This window comes from Myotis daubentonii, chromosome 3 (assembly GCF_963259705.1).
Source record: "Myotis daubentonii chromosome 3, mMyoDau2.1, whole genome shotgun sequence".
In the NCBI taxonomy this organism is placed as follows: Eukaryota; Metazoa; Chordata; class Mammalia; order Chiroptera; family Vespertilionidae; genus Myotis; species Myotis daubentonii.
In genome coordinates this window covers 192,892,071-192,910,216 of record NC_081842.1, presented here as the reverse complement: position 1 = coordinate 192,910,216, position 18,146 = coordinate 192,892,071, and the positions used below count along the sequence as shown (strand labels likewise).

Sequence of the window (18,146 nt, the reverse complement as noted above, 5' to 3'; positions counted from 1 at the left end):
TATCATTTTTCAAATTCTCAGAGTTAAAGACATAAGTGACCAGGCCTTTACATTCCATGCTTATGCCTTTCTTATTCAAATGGTGATCTTTGAGCCCTAAAGGTTTCAACATTTTCCCAGATTTCAAGGATGATGACCCTGCAGAAAGGTATCTGGGGAGGCCTTCGGTTTAATACATAGGTTTTATAAAATATTTATAGAGGATGCTTACAATTTTATTGTTCATAGAAGTGAAGAATAATGCTACTGATTTTATTTTTATTTTTTAAACCAAAATTTTCCAATACGGGAACTAGACTGATTTTGCCCTCTAGCAATGAAACATGTTAGGCAATATTTAGATTTGATATCTGTGGAATTACAGGATGATTACTGTACATTCCAGAAAGGAGGCATGAACTATGAATTGTTCCAAACTATTGAAATAATGACTACAGGAAGCGAGCATACTTCAAAGCCCTATATGGTGTTACATTTCAGAAATGAGCTGGGCTGGAAAATGAAACCAGCTTCTCTTCTTGCTGTTGAGTTTTCCTGAATTTCCTACAAGCTGCTTGGAATTTTGCAAACAATTCACAGCTGATAAAATAAAAGGGCAGCGGAACTGTCTGTGGTAAAGACCCTAGAGGCAGCCAGTAGGAAAGAAGGGTCACTGTCTGCCCGTCACAGTTCTGTAACTAAAAACTGTATAGTTTTAAAATTTTCTTTTTGTGCTTTTAAATAAATGGGAGTCAGCTGAGGAACTACAGAAACTATTATCAAGGTAACCTGAACTTTGACTGCCCTAGACCAGTGATGGCGAACCTATGACACGCGTGTCAGAGATGACACGCGAACTCATTTTTTTGGTTGATTTTTCTTTGTTAAATGACATTTAAATATATAAAATAAATATAAAAAATGTAAATCTTTGTTTTACTATGGTTGCAAATATCAAAAAAATTTCTATATGTGACACGGCACCAGAGTGAAGTTAGGGTTTTTCAAAATGTTGACACACCGAGCTCAAAAGGTTCGCCATCACTGCCCTAGACCGTGGTCGGCAAACCGTGGCTCGCGAGCCACATGCGGCTCTTTGGCCCCTTCAGTGTGTTACTGTGTTACTGTGGCTATATATCATTTTTCAAATTCTCAGAGTTAAAGACATAAGTGACCAGGCCTTTACATTCCATGCTTATACCTTTCTTATTCAAATGGTGATCCACAAAATACCACGTGCTCGCACGTACAGTGCGATTGAAACTTCATGGCCCATGCGCAGAAGTCGGTATTTTGTGGAAGAGCCGGTATTTTGTGGAAGAGCCACACTGAAGGGGCCAAAGAGCCGCTTGGGGCTCGAGAGCCGGGGTTTGCCGAGCCACAGTTTGCCGACCACTGCCCTAGAACCTTCTTGGAGAGTTTAGTTTCTTCTTACAACTTTTGTTTATTCACTCAAAGAACACTCACACCCCCACTGTGTGTCAGGCCTGGCGCTGGGCACTGATGATTTGGGTACACAGCCCTCCATCCATGAGGGACTCCACGAGTGGTGGGGGAGAGATAGACCCAGAAACAGACACTTTGAACATTGTTGTGTCAAGGGTGGTGCAGAGGCCAACACAGGGGGCTGCATGAGCACAATCCGGGAGATCAGCTGCACACAAATGCGAGTTTGCCGCCTTATTGTGGAGTGTGCTGTATGGAGGAGAAATTTTCTGTTCTGAGAATTGTAGTGCTTCAGTATAGGTAGTCTTAGGAGTGACAAAAAGAACTGTGTAAGAAGAGACTGGCGAGATAGGCAGGGGCTAGATCCTCAAAGCCTTGAATGCCAGGCTAGGAGATTTAAACTTATCCTAAAGGCAAAAGGAATTACTGCAGGGTTTGTGCAAGGGAGTGCCATGTTAAGATTTTTTAATTTAGAACCATCACTCTGTGTAGACCAGGGGTCCTCAAACTACGGCCCGTGGGCCACATGCAAATACAAATATTGTATTTGTTCCCGTTTTGTTTTTTTACTTCAAAATAAGATATGTGCAGTGTGCATAGGAATTTGTTCATAGTTTTTTTTTTTTTTTAAACTATAGTCCGGCCCTCCAATGGTCTGAGGGACAGTGAACTGGCCCCCCGTTTAAAAAGTTTGAGGACCCCTGGTGTAGAGGATGGACTGGAGGAGGGAAGGCACAGAGATGGTGAGGAAGAGGTGGTAGTCTGATTAAAGGTGATGAGGAACTCGTTGGAAACCCGATCTTTGGGTCAGCTTTCAATAACAGTTTTTCAGGCTTGGAGCTAATCATATGGATTGGAGAAGAGACCACATATTTAAAGCCGGTGCATAAAGCTTGGGGCAGCCCAAATGTCACCTCCTCTAGGCAGCCTTACCTGCATGTGGGCAGAGAGTATCACTGTTTTGGGGGTTCACACAGCACTTTGTCAGTTTCATTATTACAGCGTTTACCACATGCCTGGGATTATTTATTCCTTTGTCGGCCTCCTCTGAGGGCTCTGAACTCAACGTTAGGCGCTCTGTCTTATTCGTTTGAGCATCCCCAGTGCTTGGAAGCATTAATAAACATTTGCTAAGTGAATGAAGAGGAGAGGCCAGCTGTGTGGTGTAGTGGGAAAGGCACCGAACGGGCTGACTGGAACTGGGACTCCAGTCCTGGCTCTGCTACGAAGTGCCTGCGTGACTTTGAACAAGTCTCCTCACTGCTCTGGGTCTCAATGTCCTCATCTGTAAAACGAGAATAAAAATGCAACCCCCTCCTCAGGGTGATGGAGATTAAATGAGGTAACAGAGCTCACCAGCTGCCTGCCCTGTCTGTGCTCTGCCCTTGTGAAACAGCCTGGGCTATTGTTCCTGTCATTTGGATCTCATTTGCTTTCTCTCTCCTGGTGAGAGCCAAGCTGAAAGCTGTTGCCTCAATGGAGGGGGAGTTTGCAGCAGTGGCGTAGATACCATCCAGGTGACCCCTGTGTTGATGGAAGGGCAAACGCCAAAAATAGGTGGGGGGGTATGTTAGGCTAGAGCAGTGGCTCTCAACCTTCCTAATGTCTCAACCCTTTAATACAGTTCCTCATGTTGCGGTGACCCCCAACCATAAAATTATTTTCGGTGCTACTTCGTAACTGTAATTTTGCTACTGTTATGAACTGTAATATAAATATCTGATATGCAGGATGTGTTTTCATTGTTACAAATTGAACATAATTAAAGCATAGTGATTAATCACAAAAACAATATGTAATTATATATGTGTTTTCCGATGGTCTTAGGCGACCCCTGTGAAAGGGTCGTTCGACCCCCAAAGGGATCGCGACCCACTGGTTGAGAACCACTGGGCTAGAGGGAGAGACTTGCTTTTTTGTGTCCCTTTAAACTTTAAAGCTAAAGGAGAACCCAAAGAGGAGAGAGCGAGGCAGAGCAGATCTACATCATTTGCTGATGGGTCTGAGGAAGCCCTCAGTGTCCATAAGCCCAGGAATTTAGCAGGATCTGGAGGAATGACACTTCTATGAAGACCACTCATTTATCTCGTGTCGTAATTTTCCAGTGCCTTGGGCTGATCTGATGAATCTTATTATGGTTTGACAAGTTCCAAGAAATAAGTAGAGGTGATATAAAAAAAAATATTGCAAATGCCAAGTAAAAGGTATGCCATTCTGGAAAAATGGGAAAATCATGATTTTAGACACTGCTATCTCAAGAGATAACAATCAATTCTCAGGTGAGAGGTCTTTCTTGAAGATCCACCAGCATTGCTCTTTTTACATTCTAAAGGCAAACTTTTCCATCAAAACTTGATATACCTCTACCTTACAAGACTGGGGAGGTTCTGAAATCTGCAACTGATCATTTGTAGAGTTTTCTTGGAATGTCATTTGTTGAGTTTATTTAGCTGCATGGACTTGGTCTTAACACGAGACAAGTGGTCAAGGAAAGAGGATAAGAGGGGGATTGAGGCCAGTGATCCTTCCCCAAAGGTTAAGTCAGTCCTGGGGTAAAAGCTAGTGACCTTAAAAAATAATAAAAGTATGTTTCCATTTTGTAAGGCTTTTAAAAAATATTGTGTGCTCAGATGACACCTTTAATCACGAAGAACTTTTGGCTGAGCTCCAGGCTGATTCTGTTGGCGCAGAGAGCTCTGAGATCATACCCTATATTCAGTGCACAGAAGAAATATTTCATCCATCTCTGAAATAAAGAGGGAGCAATGGATCTTATTGGAACAGTTTCATAGCAAGACCATACCAGGGTGAAAAGTGAAGGACAACCCTATCCATTTGGAGGTATAGAAAGAAACTATTAATTCTAAGTACTTAAGTGGCATTTTCATTCTCTGAGTGTTTCATAATAAACTAAGAAGCTTGCATAAATCTGAAAGCAATATCCTATTTCACCGATATATAAATAAAGACAGACAGATTTTGTGATTTACCAAAGACTACTTTGATGGGAAAAAGAAAGGAGAGAGGCAAAAGGGAAAAAGAAAACAACTCCAAAGTAGCAGGTTGTGACCCAGGAGTTTGAGCTCTTAGAGCTGAATTTAATCCACACCCAGGCCAAATATAATTCTCCAGGATGGAAATGGTCCAGGACACCAGAGCTAATACCTTTGCCAAAGAGCCTGAGGCGATTTGGTGACAAACAGACAGAACCTCACTTCTATTTCTCAACTGAAAGAAAGAAAGAAAGAAAGGCCAGCATCATGTGACAGGCACTTCCCACCACGGCAGGGCAGGGGTTCAAGCCCATTGGAAGGAAGCGAGTGTGCTTCCCCTTGACTCATCAGCGCCTCTTGCACCAGTGTTATTCTTTGGAGGTTTTTTTTATTCAAAGGTTTATTTGTTGGACAGTTGGGTCAATGCAATTTCAGGTGGCAAGGTCGGATCACAGTGTTATTCCATGTGCCAGTCTTGAGCACCAGGTTATATATGCTGTGCTGCTTCTTTATTACATCTCCCAAAGCCTTCGCTGTGGGAAGGCCTGGGCGGTTGCTCTGTGTATTAGAAATGGAAACCCCGCCCCTAAGTGATGCTCTAGAAATCTGAAAGCCATTATTTTTTCCACACTTCCTCTCTTCACCTTCATTTTGTTGGGGAATGCACAGGGACACCGGTGAACAAAAATAAACCGACTTGCCCTTGACTGATTGTTCTGCCTTTTGAGTTATCAACTGCGAGTACTTCTGGCTCCCAGATAGAGAAGTAAAGAGGCTGCTGGGAAGCCAAACCACAAATTAGAGCTGACTTTCCAGCATCTTCTACCTAGAAGAAGGGCTCAGAACATTCACATGAAGAATGTGCCCTGTCACAAAGTTGACCTGGCTTCTGAATTACATTTGGATTTTAGAAATGCAAGAAAGCAAGCATTTAAGAATCCTAATGTGTGTTTTTTCCAGCTCAACCCTGTCCACTCATTCTAGTGGCTCTTTTTAATCCGTGACTCTCAGGCCGCACACATTTTGGGCATCTGCTCCCAGGAACTGTCCTAACTCAGAACACCTTTGAAGGAAGACAGGACCACTTTAGGGGGTAGAGGTGGAAGGTGGCAACCCTTCCACAGGCTTGACTCAAGGTAGAGGTTTTGCTAGGGCTTGAGTCAGGTTGTCAACCCAAACACAATAGGCTTTGTTGCTCCCGCGCAAAGAGGAAAGGGAGCAGTTTTTGGCCTCCCAAGACTCTATTGTAGGGTCCGCAGAACGGCAATTCCAGGCACAACCTTCACACAGGCACAAATCCGCTCTGACTATTCATTGTTCCCCAGCAAGTGAATCAGATGTTTCTGAAATGCACATACCTATTCAGCATTTTCATACTGAAGTCTAACACAGTTTTAGCTTGGGGTGGGTTGGAGGAGAGCCTGGGTGGATGCGGGAGAGGGTCTGTCAGAGAAACAGAGCAGAGCCCTTTTGGCTAGGGATACCAACCCCTGTGATTTATCTCAGAAATCACACTTTTTTTTTTTTTTTTCCTTTTCTGGCTTGAGCACTCCAGCGGAGGGGGCCCGCTGCGGCGTCCCACTACTTCAGGTGTGGGAGTTACCTTTGGGTTCAAAAGTCCTTAGGTGGGAAGCGCAGAGAAACTAAGAAATGCCCCCGGAAGAAACGCCCAACCGCCCCGGGAGAAGCCGGGACTAGGCTCAGGTAGCCGCGGGGGAGGTGGCCGGGGCCATGGCACATCCTCTAACTGAGCGGGAACGGTCCTGCCAGGGGGTTTGGGGGCCTTTGGTGTATCCGACAACTTGGCCCAGGGGGTGAGGTCTGCGAGGAGGGGCTCTGCTCGGGACCTCCTACGGACAGGAAGCGCGCGCGTCCCACCAAGTGACAGCAAGCGCCCCATCGGCCCGCTCCCCTCCCCCGCCGCCAGTCCCGGTCCTCCCCCTCTTTCCACTCGCCCGGGTGCACCGAGCCTCAGCGGGAGCCTCGCCTGTCTCCGGGCAGCCTGAGCCCGGAGCGCTCGCCTAGCCTGTCAGTAACCGCCGTTTGCGCTTTCTTTTTCTTTTTTTCCCCTCATCCTCGCCTTTTCTTCCCCCCTTCTGCCTTTGTCCCGCTTAGTAACTGAGCTCGGACCAATCGCTGCCTCACCGGCCGGCACCGGCTGGCTTCTGATTGGTCCGCTCGGGGCGCGCAGCCGTCTCCCGCTCCTCCGCTGGAGCGAGGCAGACAAAAGACGCAGGCTCTGGGCTCGAGCAACCGCGACCAGCCAATCCCGGGCCGCTCCAGCCGCTCTTCCCCCCTCGCTCCTCCCCCCGCCCGCTCGCGTGCTCGGGGCACCGGCTCCTGGCGTGCGGCCAGCGCCCGGGCCGTACCATTCTGACCGAGGCCGGGGGGGAGCGTGGGTGGGTGGTGAAGGAGCGGAGGCCCCGAGAGCACGGGGGAGAGTTGAAAGCGGAGATGGAATATAGTTTCAGAGGGTTTCCTCAGGCGCCTCACAGAATTCCCCGTTCTATCCAGGCTGGGTGGAGTGGGAGGGGCAGTGGAAGTGCTGGCCGCCCCCTGCCCGAAGCGGTTGGGTGGCGCCTCAGCGGGGGAGCATGGAGGCGGGGAAGGGTGTCCCCCTCCGCGCCGTTAAAATGAAACTAGTGACTGGAGTCCAGAGCAGAGCGTGAGGGCAGCGGGCGCTGGCGGGCCTCCTGGCAGCCGGCGGGAGCCCCGGGCCGGACGGAGCTAACTGAACTCTCCAACCAACGGGCCCCACGCCCGAGGCTGCAGCAGCTTGGGTCAGAGCCCGAACCAACGGAGCTCGAGTCCGGCCCCTGAGGGCAACGCGCTCTGCAGACCAGTGCGGACCCCGAAACTTGAATGCACTCCCAGCCCCCTTTTTATGCCTTCCTTTGTCACTTCTCCACCTTGCTCCCAGCGCGTCCCCTTTTTTTTTTCTTTTTCTTCTTTTCTTTCGTCTTCATTTACCGAAGGACACAAAAGTGGCTTCTTCCGCGGGAAGATTTGGAGGCGGTGGGAGCTCTCCTCTTGGAAGAGCGACTGTGTAGAAGGGATTTTTGGGGAGCCGCTTGTGAACACCTTTGCCTTCCGGCCCCCCCTCCGCCCAGCCTCTTTGCACCTCCCGGGGGGCAGAGCCCGTCGATTGAAAGTTCGGGGGCATTTTGCTGGGTTCGGCAGAGGAGGGAGGTGGAGGACCTCGTCCTCGTACCGGTAGTTGCCTGGACTTAATACCGGCCATTGGAAACCCTGAAGTACATTTCCGGGTGGGACTTTTACAAATACATATATATATATATTTTGAAGTATCAGATTAAAAAAAATATATGCTTTCTATATATTTCTTGACGACCTGCTCCTGACAGCGCGATGTACAATACGGTGTGGAGTATGGACCGCGATGACGCAGACTGGAGGGAGGTGATGATGCCCTATTCGACAGAACTGATATTTTATATTGAAATGGATCCTCCAGGTACTTGGGAGAAACAAAGAATGTTGTGATGGGTCTGATGTGTGTTTCACAAGGTCTCGGTGATGTATGCAGGGCAGGATTATTGCTGGGTGCGCTAGCTTTGGGATGTGGGGCAGGTTTTGCAGTTTGAGCTGCAGTAAAACTGCTGCTGGTTTACACGGTCAAAGTTTGCAGTTAGGACCCTGATCCTATTGTCCTGCGAGGGTGGGGGTGGGGGTCGGAGTGGGGGTGGGAGGGGAGACCGGCCTTTTTTGTTTTTTTGTTTTTAATTTTTCTTTTTTACTTTTTTTGCCTTTGCGTGTCGTTCTGGTTTTTGTCCCCCCCCTCCCCCCCGCCCGACCCTGCTCCCCCCGCCTCTTTCTTTTTCAATTAAAGATTCTTCTACTTGCAAAGGATGCATTATATCCCAGTCTTGAAGTCAGTCTTCCCCTTTTGGGGGAATTCTTTAAAGCTTGTCATTTCTTAGGTTTGTCTCATTTGGTTCGTTGTTTTACCTTCGTTAACTTCTGAAACTGGCTTGCCAGTGTGATTATTCATTTTACGACCCCTCCCCCCGCTTTTCTCTTAAAGAACCCAAATGCTGGTTAGTGATTTTCAGGGATTGGGCGTTTTTTATTCAGTCATGGCCTTAGTCTGAGGTTTTTCTTCTTCGGATAGTCGCTCAGAGAGATCTACGTGCAATATCTTATTGCTCTTTAATTTGTGGTGATTTAACTTAATTTATGGGATAGGGTTTGATGTGACCTCAATTCTTACATTAAAAAAGGAAGAACCTTTCTTCTGTGAATATATGTGATGTGTACATATATGTGGTAGGTTCGGAGACATATAAAGTATACATATACTGTGTTTCTACTTTAGAGCTTTGTCTGAGACCCTTACAGACATTTTGTGTATCAGGTAGGAAAGGAAAAGGAAGGGAAAATGGAAAAGTTGGGTAATTTTTTTTCTTTAAAATCTACCCCATTTTAGAATTATTAGCTGTCAGATTTTCAAACCGGGTTTGCAATTATGGACAGTGCTTTATGTAATGATTTTGAATAAGTAGAGGGCCTTTGTGACTCCCAGTTTTTGTTGAGCATGAATTCGCTATGTCTTTTAGAAATGTGTTATAGCTATACCTACAGAGTAATTTGTGTCATTGGGGAACCTCAATGATTATAAGCCTATGTATTTTTGGAAACGTTTGAAAGGATTTGCGACCATGCAAGTGTAATGAAGTATAACTGCCTTATAGAATGTATGCAGGAATTATTTCCTGTGTCCTTGTGAACAGTGAATTATCCTCTTTGTTTTTCCTCCCAATTAGCCACAGAGTGTTAAATTATGCTATATTAAAAATTTACTAATATTGAATCAACCTTTTTCACTCTTAATGATCGCTTGGAATTTTTTCTTTTTCCCTTCAATTTGGAGCCTTCATTATTTGCTTTTATAATTGTGACTGCAATCCAGATGCAGCCTTTCAGTGTTTCATAAAGTTTGTAAGATTTGCCACCCATCTATTGTGTGTATTTCCCCCTTTGTTCCCCCCTAATGATAACGCATCATTTCTGTTAGATGCATTTGTCATTCATCTGAATGGAAATTAAGTACATCATTGGTTCCTCTCTTGTAAAAAGTAAGATGACTAATTTTAGATTTCTGTTATTATAAGAATTATATATTCAAACTGCCTTAGAATCATACTGTGTCTTGTCTTACAGACATACAAAGGGATTTTGTTGGGTGGAGAAGTGAGTGGGGAGGAGGGGAGAAAATGAAGAAGGCACTAATGTTTGAAAAATATGGGCCTAGTAGAAGAATATTGGCCAAGTTTAGTTGAGTTGTCAAAAAAATGATTTTAAGAATAGTTGGACTGTTATAATTATGTGGTGATGTGGGTCTTATGGGGTTATATAGAAAATTCTGATCCAAACTTCGTGTATTCCATGGCAGTAAACTTTGGAGTTATATGCATATGTTGTTCTTTATTACTTTTTTTGTTCTGATCAAGACAAATTTCTTAATGTAGAATATTGTTAGTTATTTCTAACAGCTTTTTAAAAAGGAGGCACACTTGAATATGCTGAACTGCCTATGAAGTGAATGGTTTTTACTGGAAGTAATGTGAACATCAACCTTGTTTTGTGTAATAAATTAAATTTTGAAACATTTAAACTAAGTAAATTATTAGTGAAGAGGTTGTAGTGTGTCCTGTATCTGACTTTTTCCTAGCTAGCTCCTCACCCAGATCAAGCTCTTATTATTTCCTGCCTGGATTGGTGTGATAGTGTACTAATTGTTGTCCCCTGTTTCTGTTCTGTCCAGTCCACAGTATCATTAAAGTATCATCTGATAATTTACCTTCCAATAGTAAATCTTCCAATGACTTAAAAAAATTACCAAAGGGCTTTCTTTTGCCTACTGACTAAAGCTCCAGAGTGCTTATCCTGTCATAGAAGTCCCTCTATTTTTGCTTCCAACCTAATTTTCATGTCTATTCTCCTACTGGAGTCCATCATAAGTTCTATGGAAGCTATTTTGTATTTGCTGTTCTTGAATGTATGTTTTTTTTCCTTTTTCCGGGATGCCTTTCATTCCCAATGGTTACTGGTTGAAACTTTATAAATGCTTGGGGCCCAGGTTAGATGCCTTCTTTACCAGGATGTATGTTCCCTGACCCCTTCTGTTAGAAGACATCACCCTCTCTTCTAGCCCTTTTCATGTCCAAAGCTTGTAGATAGTGGTCTATTAGCTAGTACTTTAGTTTTGACATTGTTACTGTTTTTATTTTGGGAAGATGTAATCAATGATTTCTGTTTTAAATTAGTGGATACAATATTTTTTAAGGTTGTCTGTGGACCTTTTTTGTTCTGATCAAGACAAATTTCTGAAATTATCTTTAGGGAAGCAACATCTCTTCAGTAGTAATTAGAAAATTAAATGCTTTAATTGTTTGGCAAAGCATAAATATAGAAAGGGCTATAAAGTGATTCTCAATTTTTTTGGTCTCAGTACTTAAAAAAAAATTTTTTTAATGGATTTCAGAGAGGAAGGGAGAGGGAGAGAGAGATAGAAACATCAATGATGAGAGAGAATCATTGATCGGATGCCTCCTGCACACCCCTCACTGGGGATCGAGCCTCAACCCAGGCATGTGCCCTTGACTAGAATCGAACCCGGGACCCTTCAGTCCACAGGCTGATGCTCTACTGAGCCAAACCGGCTACTTGTTTTATACTCTTAAAAATTATTGAGAGCAATAAAAATATATTAAAAAAATTATTGAGGATCCCAAAGACCTTCTATTTGAGTTATATCTATTGAAATTTACTGGATTAGAATAAAAATGAATTAAAATATTTAATTCATTCATAAATAATAAAGTATTACATGTTAACATGTAACAACTTTTTCAATAAAAAACTATATTTTCTTTTAAAAAATATTTTTGTTGATTTTAGAGAGAGAGGGAGAGAGAGAGGAACATCAATGATGAGAGAGAATCATTAATCGGTTGCCTCCTACCTGTTGTGCCCTGACCAGGAATCTAACTGTGATCTCCTGTTTCATAGGTCGATGCTTAACTGTTGAGCCACGCTGGCCAGGCAAAAACTATATTTTCGAAAAAAGTGATGAGTGGCATTGTTTTATTTTTTTTTACAAATAACTTTAATGTCTGACATAATAGAAGACATCAAAATTTCCATGTCTGCTCCTGTATTCAGTCTGTTAAGATATCACAGTTCATAGCCTCTGGAAAGCTCCACTGTACAGTTGTGAAAGAATAAGAGTGCAAAAGACAAATCGTGACTTAGTAATACTATGAAAGAATTTTTGACCTCTTGGACCCTCAGAAAGGGTTTAGAACTACTAGTCCAGAAGTTACCTGACTACACAATTTGATGGCCAACCTAGTAAAGTGTCTTCTGACTTTTTTGAAATCAGATGAAAAGATTGTTTCAGGAAATTAACTTACTCTAATACTTGGTATTTTCATCCTAGTAAAATTTAGATTAACATTCTGATGGAGAAACTGGTACACTGGTCCTGTGGTTGGGGAAAAGATCTGTGGAGAAACACATTGAAGAAATAGGTCACCTGCCACCCTATGGTCCTTATTGTTAAGAGGTTGGGCATTCTATTTCTGTGGTTGAATTATTCTTTGTAACTCTGAACATTGGGTGGGTTTCATCTTATATAAATGCTTCTCCTATGTGTGGTAAGATATTTCTTTTATAAGCTAGGTGTCAGTTTTATTTTCTCAATCCTCACCCGAGGATATTTTTTTTCTATTGATTTCTAGAGAGAGTGGAAGGGAGTAAGGAGGGGGTGAGAGAGAGAAACATTGATTGGTTGCCTCCCGCATGCGCCCCTACGGGGTGGGGAACCTGCAACCCTTGACTGGGAATCAAACCTGATATGCTTTGGTCCGAGGGCAGACACTCTAACCACTAAGCAAACCAGCCAGGGCAGGTGTCAGGTTTTTTTTTTTAATATATATTTTATTGATTTTTTACAGAGAGGAAGGGAGAAGGATAGAGAGTTAGAAACATCAATGAGAGAGAAACATCAATGAGCTGCCTCCTGCACACCCCCTACTGTGGATCTGCCCGCAACCAAGGTACATGCCCTCGACTGGAATCAAACCCGGGACCTTTCAGTCCGCAGGCCGACACTCTATCCACTGAGCCAAACCGGTTAGAGCAGGTGTCAGTTTTTAATGATATTGTAGTATGGACAAATCTAGTGTCCCCATGGGAGTTCGACCAGGAGAACAGAAATTCGATTTCTTGCTATGACGAGCGCTGATCACCAGAAGGCGGTGTGGAACATGGCGGGTGTCCAGCGGCAGCTGCGAGGTTCTGAGGGAGCGAGGGAAGGAGGAGGCGGGGAGGCCAGGGGAACCACGTGGTGGTGGTGGTGGTGGTGAGGGGAAAGGGGAGTGGAGGTGGAGGGGAGGCGGAACCATGCGGTGGTGGAACCATGTGGTGGTGGAACCATGTGGTGGTGGAACCATGAGGTGGTGGAACTATGCGGTGGTGGAACTATGCGGTGGTGGGACCATGTGGTGGTGGGGCGTGGGCGGCGAGGGAAGGAGGAGGTGGGGAGGTGGGGAACCTGATCAGCCCTGATCGCTGGCCAGGCCTAGGGACCCTACTCATGCACGAATTTTGTGCACTGGGCCTCTAGTGTTAATATAATCAAATGATGTAAAAGCGATGCCATTTTGCATTTTATTAAGAAAGATTAGTGCTTTTATGGAATATATTACAGTTTATAGTATAACCAACTATGTTTCATGAAGGTATGGTGATTCTCCATTGCATAATGCTTTTAAAATTTATTTTCATTATTGTTTTTATGCTGAATGCCTTTATATTTTTCTTATAATGTAGAAGAGATTGGACATGTTTATGGTCACCATATTTAATGAGGTAGGTAGAAAAATAATTACAAATATGTCTGTGATATCATAATTTTTATTGATATTAAAGGGGGATTCAAATTGAGTGTTAATAGAAAGAACACAAGCTTTGGAAACAGGTGATAGGGATTTCAAGTCTGGCTTTGCTTCTTACCCTGCCCAAGGTTATATGGTTAGTACATAGCTTCTCTGAGCATCTATTTTCTCTTTTGTAAAATTGAGCTGATACCTACCTTTCAGAATTGTTCTGGGGATTAGATGTACTATATCTAGCATGGTGTTTGGTACATGGTATGTACACAATTCATTGTAGCTTATGTTTTTTAAAAAAATATATTTCTTTAGAGAAAGGGAGAGGGGGAGAGAGAGAGAAACATCAATAATAAGAATCATTGATCGGCTGCCTCCAGCAGGTCCCCTACGAGGTAGGGATCGAGCCCGCAACCCAGGCATTTGCCCTTGGCCGGAATTGAACCTAGGACCCTTCAGTCTGCAGGCCAATGCTCTATCCACTGAGCCAAACCAGCTAGGGCATAGCTTGTGTTTTAAAAGCATATTGATATCATATAATTATTCCACATATGTCTCTTTGGATACTTTTGTAGACAAATCTTTTGAGCTATCCAGTCTCATTCTTTTCTTTATCCCTGACATTTAAACTGCAACCATTTTGCTTTTAGAAGAGTTTTTTGGGGCCTTTTCTAGTTATAGCATCTCACGAATCTATGGAAATGTCATTTCAAGTCATCCTTTCTTTTTAGTTTCTGATGCCCTTGCCCAGTTCCGCAGCACCAGATCCATAGCACCTCACATTTAAAATAGTTTGTAATGATGGTAATAGCTGCTAACACTTGTTGAATATTTTTTAGACCAAGCAGTGTAGTAAATGCTTTTATATGTACTATTTCTTATAGCCACATAACAACCTTATGAAATAGGCATTATTATTATCCTACTTTACAGACAGGAAACAGACTTAGATATGATTAGTAACTTATTCAATGCTTCACAGCTAGCAAGTAGCAGAGGAGGTCTTTCTGACTGCTAATGCCCAGGTTCTTAACCAGTACCTCCTAACTGGTTGCTCTGTTTCTAATTTCTTTTTCCCCTCCCCTGAAAGTTTATCCTGAATTCTTCAGTCAGATTAATTATACTGAAATGTTATTTTCATTCTTACCACTCTACTTAGAAATAATCAGCTCTCTATTTTTTATACATCTTTTAAGAGATCGTATTCTTTTTTTTTTAAAAATATATTTTATTGATTTTTTACAGAGAGGAAGGGAGAGAAATAGAGAGTCAGAAACATCGATGAGAGAGAATCATCGATCAGCTGCCTCCTGCACATCTCCTACTGGGGATATGCCCGCAACCCAGGTACATGCCCTTGACTGGAATCGAACCTGGGACCTCTCAGTCCGCAGGCCGATGCTCTATCCACTGAGCCAAACTGGTTTCGGCGAGATCGTATTCTTTTTAAAAAATACATATTTTATTGATTTTTTACAGAAAGGAAGGGAGAGGGATAGAGAGTTAGAAACATCAATGAGAGAGAAACATCCATCAGCTGCCTCCTGCACACCCCCTACTGGGGATGTGCCCTCAACCAAGGTACATGCCCTTGACCAGAATCGAACCTGGGTCCCTTCAGTCCGCAGGCCAACGCTTTATCCACTGAGCCAAACTGGTCAGGGGAAGAGATCATATTCTTAAACTTGGCATATGTGACCTTTAGTAATATGGCACCAACTTATATTTCCAACTTAATTTCTTATCCTCTCTTCTCATTTCTCTTGTAGCCCAACTCCTTGCTATCCTCTGAATATACCTGCATATTTACAACTCCAACCTTTTGCTTATGCTGCTGCTTATATTTAGACCAGTGGCCCGGTGCACGAATTCGTGCACATTGAAAGGAAATTAATTAGAAGAAATATTTTAATATAGCTATTCACCCTTTCTCTATAATAGAAGTGCCAACCAAATTCACGATTGACAATGACAGATAGAAACACACATGTGCGATTGGTGCCAGTGAGAGCATTATATGTATCGCACATGCACGAGTCAACTTAGCCTTTTATACATATAGAATGAACTTGCTTAATTAGACCTGCTTTCTGATTTAACTAAACTTTTTCTAGCCTAGTGAAGCATCCCAAATTCTCTTTCAGGTAATTGTTAGCAACACCGCAGTAAATATCAACACGAAGCAGATTATTATTGTAGATCACACAGGAGAACAAAGGGAAAATATTTAACTGCAGCAGTGTTTGACTATATTCTGCACAGTGAGAAAACCTGAAGTCATTTTCAAGGTCCACCATTTTTTACTTCTTTTCAGTCAGGTCAAGTCTCTAAGCTTTCTAAATCTCTATTTTCCGGCTAATGAAAAGAAAAGAGGATTCCACCAAGTCTTCTATCTACCTACTCCAGGACTTCTGTGAGGATCAAATGAGATGAGGCACGTGAAAACGCTTCACAGACATTTGGTTAAAGTGTAAAATGTTTCCGCCTGTGTTCCTGGGCTGAAGACACTGCAGGGAGGCTAGTCGCTAGGGAGAGGAAGCTGGGCGTTGCTATGTGATGTCATTACCTGGAGCCCACGGCAACCATTTCCAGGCTAGGCTGGAGGCCGCATTTTGTGTCATGGGTTCTTGGCAGCATTGGCTGTGATTTGGTGGGATTCGCTCAGGGGTGGTGGTGGGGCCTGTATCCCACTTGGGAGAAGCCGAATGTTAGTTTGTCAGCGCCAGGTCCATGGTGCTGGCCAGTGTGTGTCATGGCAGCTCCTGCATTGAGCATCTGCCCCTGGTGGTCAGTGCGCATCATAGCGACCGGTTGGATGGTAGGAGGGACACTTAGCATATTAGCCTTTATATATATAGATACTATACTGTACTATAATTTACTTTCAAAAGTAACTTTGAAAAAGAAATTATCTTAAAGTTCTTAGTTTTCATGGTGGGCTATGAAGGGGAGAAGAAATTAAAGCGAAGTAAGCCATGGCATGCATACATTTTTTTTTTTTTAAATATATATTTTATTGAGTTTTTACAGAGAGGAAGGGAGAGGGATAGAGAGTTAGAAACATCGATGAGAGAGAAACATCCATCAGCTGCCTCCTGCACACTCCCTACTGGGGATGTGCCTGCAACCAAGGTACATGCCCTTGACTGGAATTGAACCTGTGACCTTTCAGTCTGCAGGCCGATGCTCTGTCCATTGAGCCAAACCATTTAGGGCTGATATTCAAATTTAACTGAATATGCCAACCCTAATTTAGAGAGATGCTAGACAGTTGACTAAACAGTATTTTTTAGTATTCCCTATGGTAACAGCCTGGGTAAATCCAGAATTGTTGAAGTACCTTGGTATATTTTGGGAACTGTAAGTAATTCAGTTTTGTTGAAACATAATGTGTGTGATAGGAAGTGGTGGTACATGAGTCTGGAGAGAGAGGTGAGGGCCAAATCATGAAAGGCCCTGAATGCTACACTTAAAGGTTGGATTTTATCCTGTGGGTAGTTGGGAAGCCACTGACTGATTGGTTTCAAGTAGGGTAAAGATTTGTTGGTTCCAAAGTGAAAAATAGATTGGAGGAGAATAAGATTAAAGAAGGGAAACTGCTGGTTAAGAGGCTATTTCAGTAGAGATGAAAAATGTTATAAAAGCCTAAGGTTAAAAAAAAATATGGGTGGGCGGACCCCATGCACAAAATTCAGGTGGACTCATGGAGATTTCCACTGTAATTTTAAATTTTGTTTTAGCAACAGAGACAGTGTATTAGCCAATCTTAACTACTGATCCATAGTTCGGCATTCATATGTACTTAATATTTATAACCAGAGGTTTTATTTTTGCTTAATCTTCTAATCATTTTTAAAAAAGTAAATGGAAATATAAAACCCCTCCCCCCTCCCTAAGAAAGCCCAAATTAAGGTAGTAGCAGTGAGAATGAATAGGAGAGTTGTTTAAAAAGTAGAATTGATGGAACTTAGGGACGATCCTGAAAACAATGAAGGAGAAAGAATCTAGAATGAGGTTTAGTTCTGGCTTGGGAGATGGTGGTATTATAAGCCAAGAGATGAAATTTAAGGAGGAAGGACAGATTTGGATCATATAGTCTGTAAAATCAGAATGAGGCAGAGGTGAAATGGCTCAGGCTTTCTCCTCTTGGAGGGGTTCTTTTTCTCTTAGGCTTTCCTAGGAGAGGAAAAGTGACTGGCTTTTACTGCTTCCAGTTTTGAAATCTACAGCAGATGGTAGTAAATCAGGTACTGAGTTCCTCAAGGTGTGGGAGAGATTGCAGTGAGACCCTGACTGTGCCCAGGGTATTAGTTACTAAGGTCATATTAAGTTTCTAGATGTGTAAGCTGCCTCATCCCTTTTGCAAGCCAGTGGACATAAATTATAAAAAAATTAACTCTTAAGATTCATGAGTTATGCCTGGCTGGTGTGGCTCAGTTGTTGAGTGTCGACCCAGGAACAAAGAGGTCTCTGGTTCTATTCCAGGTCAGGGCTGATTGATGATGTTCCTCTCTCATCGATGTTTCTATCTCCCTATTCCTCTCCCTTGCTCTCTCTCTTTCTCAAAAAAATAAATAAAAATCAATAAAAACATAAAAAAGCAAAAGATTCATCAGTTAGATTTTGAATAGTGGAAATATGAATTGCTACAGCCATTTCAGAAAGTTTTGCAATACTATATAGTAAAGGTCCTCTTCTGGAAATCTGTTCTGTAGAAATAAAAGTATCAACATGTAAAAGCATATATATGCAATATTGTTTTATTTTTTTTAATCCTCACACGAGGATATGTTCTTATTGATTTGAGAGAGAG

General features: G+C 42.9%; 1 protein-coding gene across 2 annotated transcripts in view; it reads left to right on the top strand.

Moving 5' to 3' along the window:
• Positions 1-7,051: 7,051 nt before the first annotated feature.
• The window catches only part of PIK3R3 (phosphoinositide-3-kinase regulatory subunit 3), a 92,093-nt gene continuing 80,998 nt past the window's right edge, over positions 7,052-18,146 (top strand). Inside the window, exons 1-2 of one of the 2 annotated variants that reach the window (XM_059690028.1) lie at positions 7,052-7,684; positions 7,784-7,893. In XM_059690028.1, coding sequence (XP_059546011.1) covers positions 7,788-7,893 — 106 coding nt within the window. In that variant the 5' untranslated portion in view covers positions 7,052-7,684; positions 7,784-7,787. The remainder of the gene's footprint in view (positions 7,685-7,783; positions 7,894-18,146) is intronic. The other variant, XM_059690029.1, reaches the window with a different exon arrangement.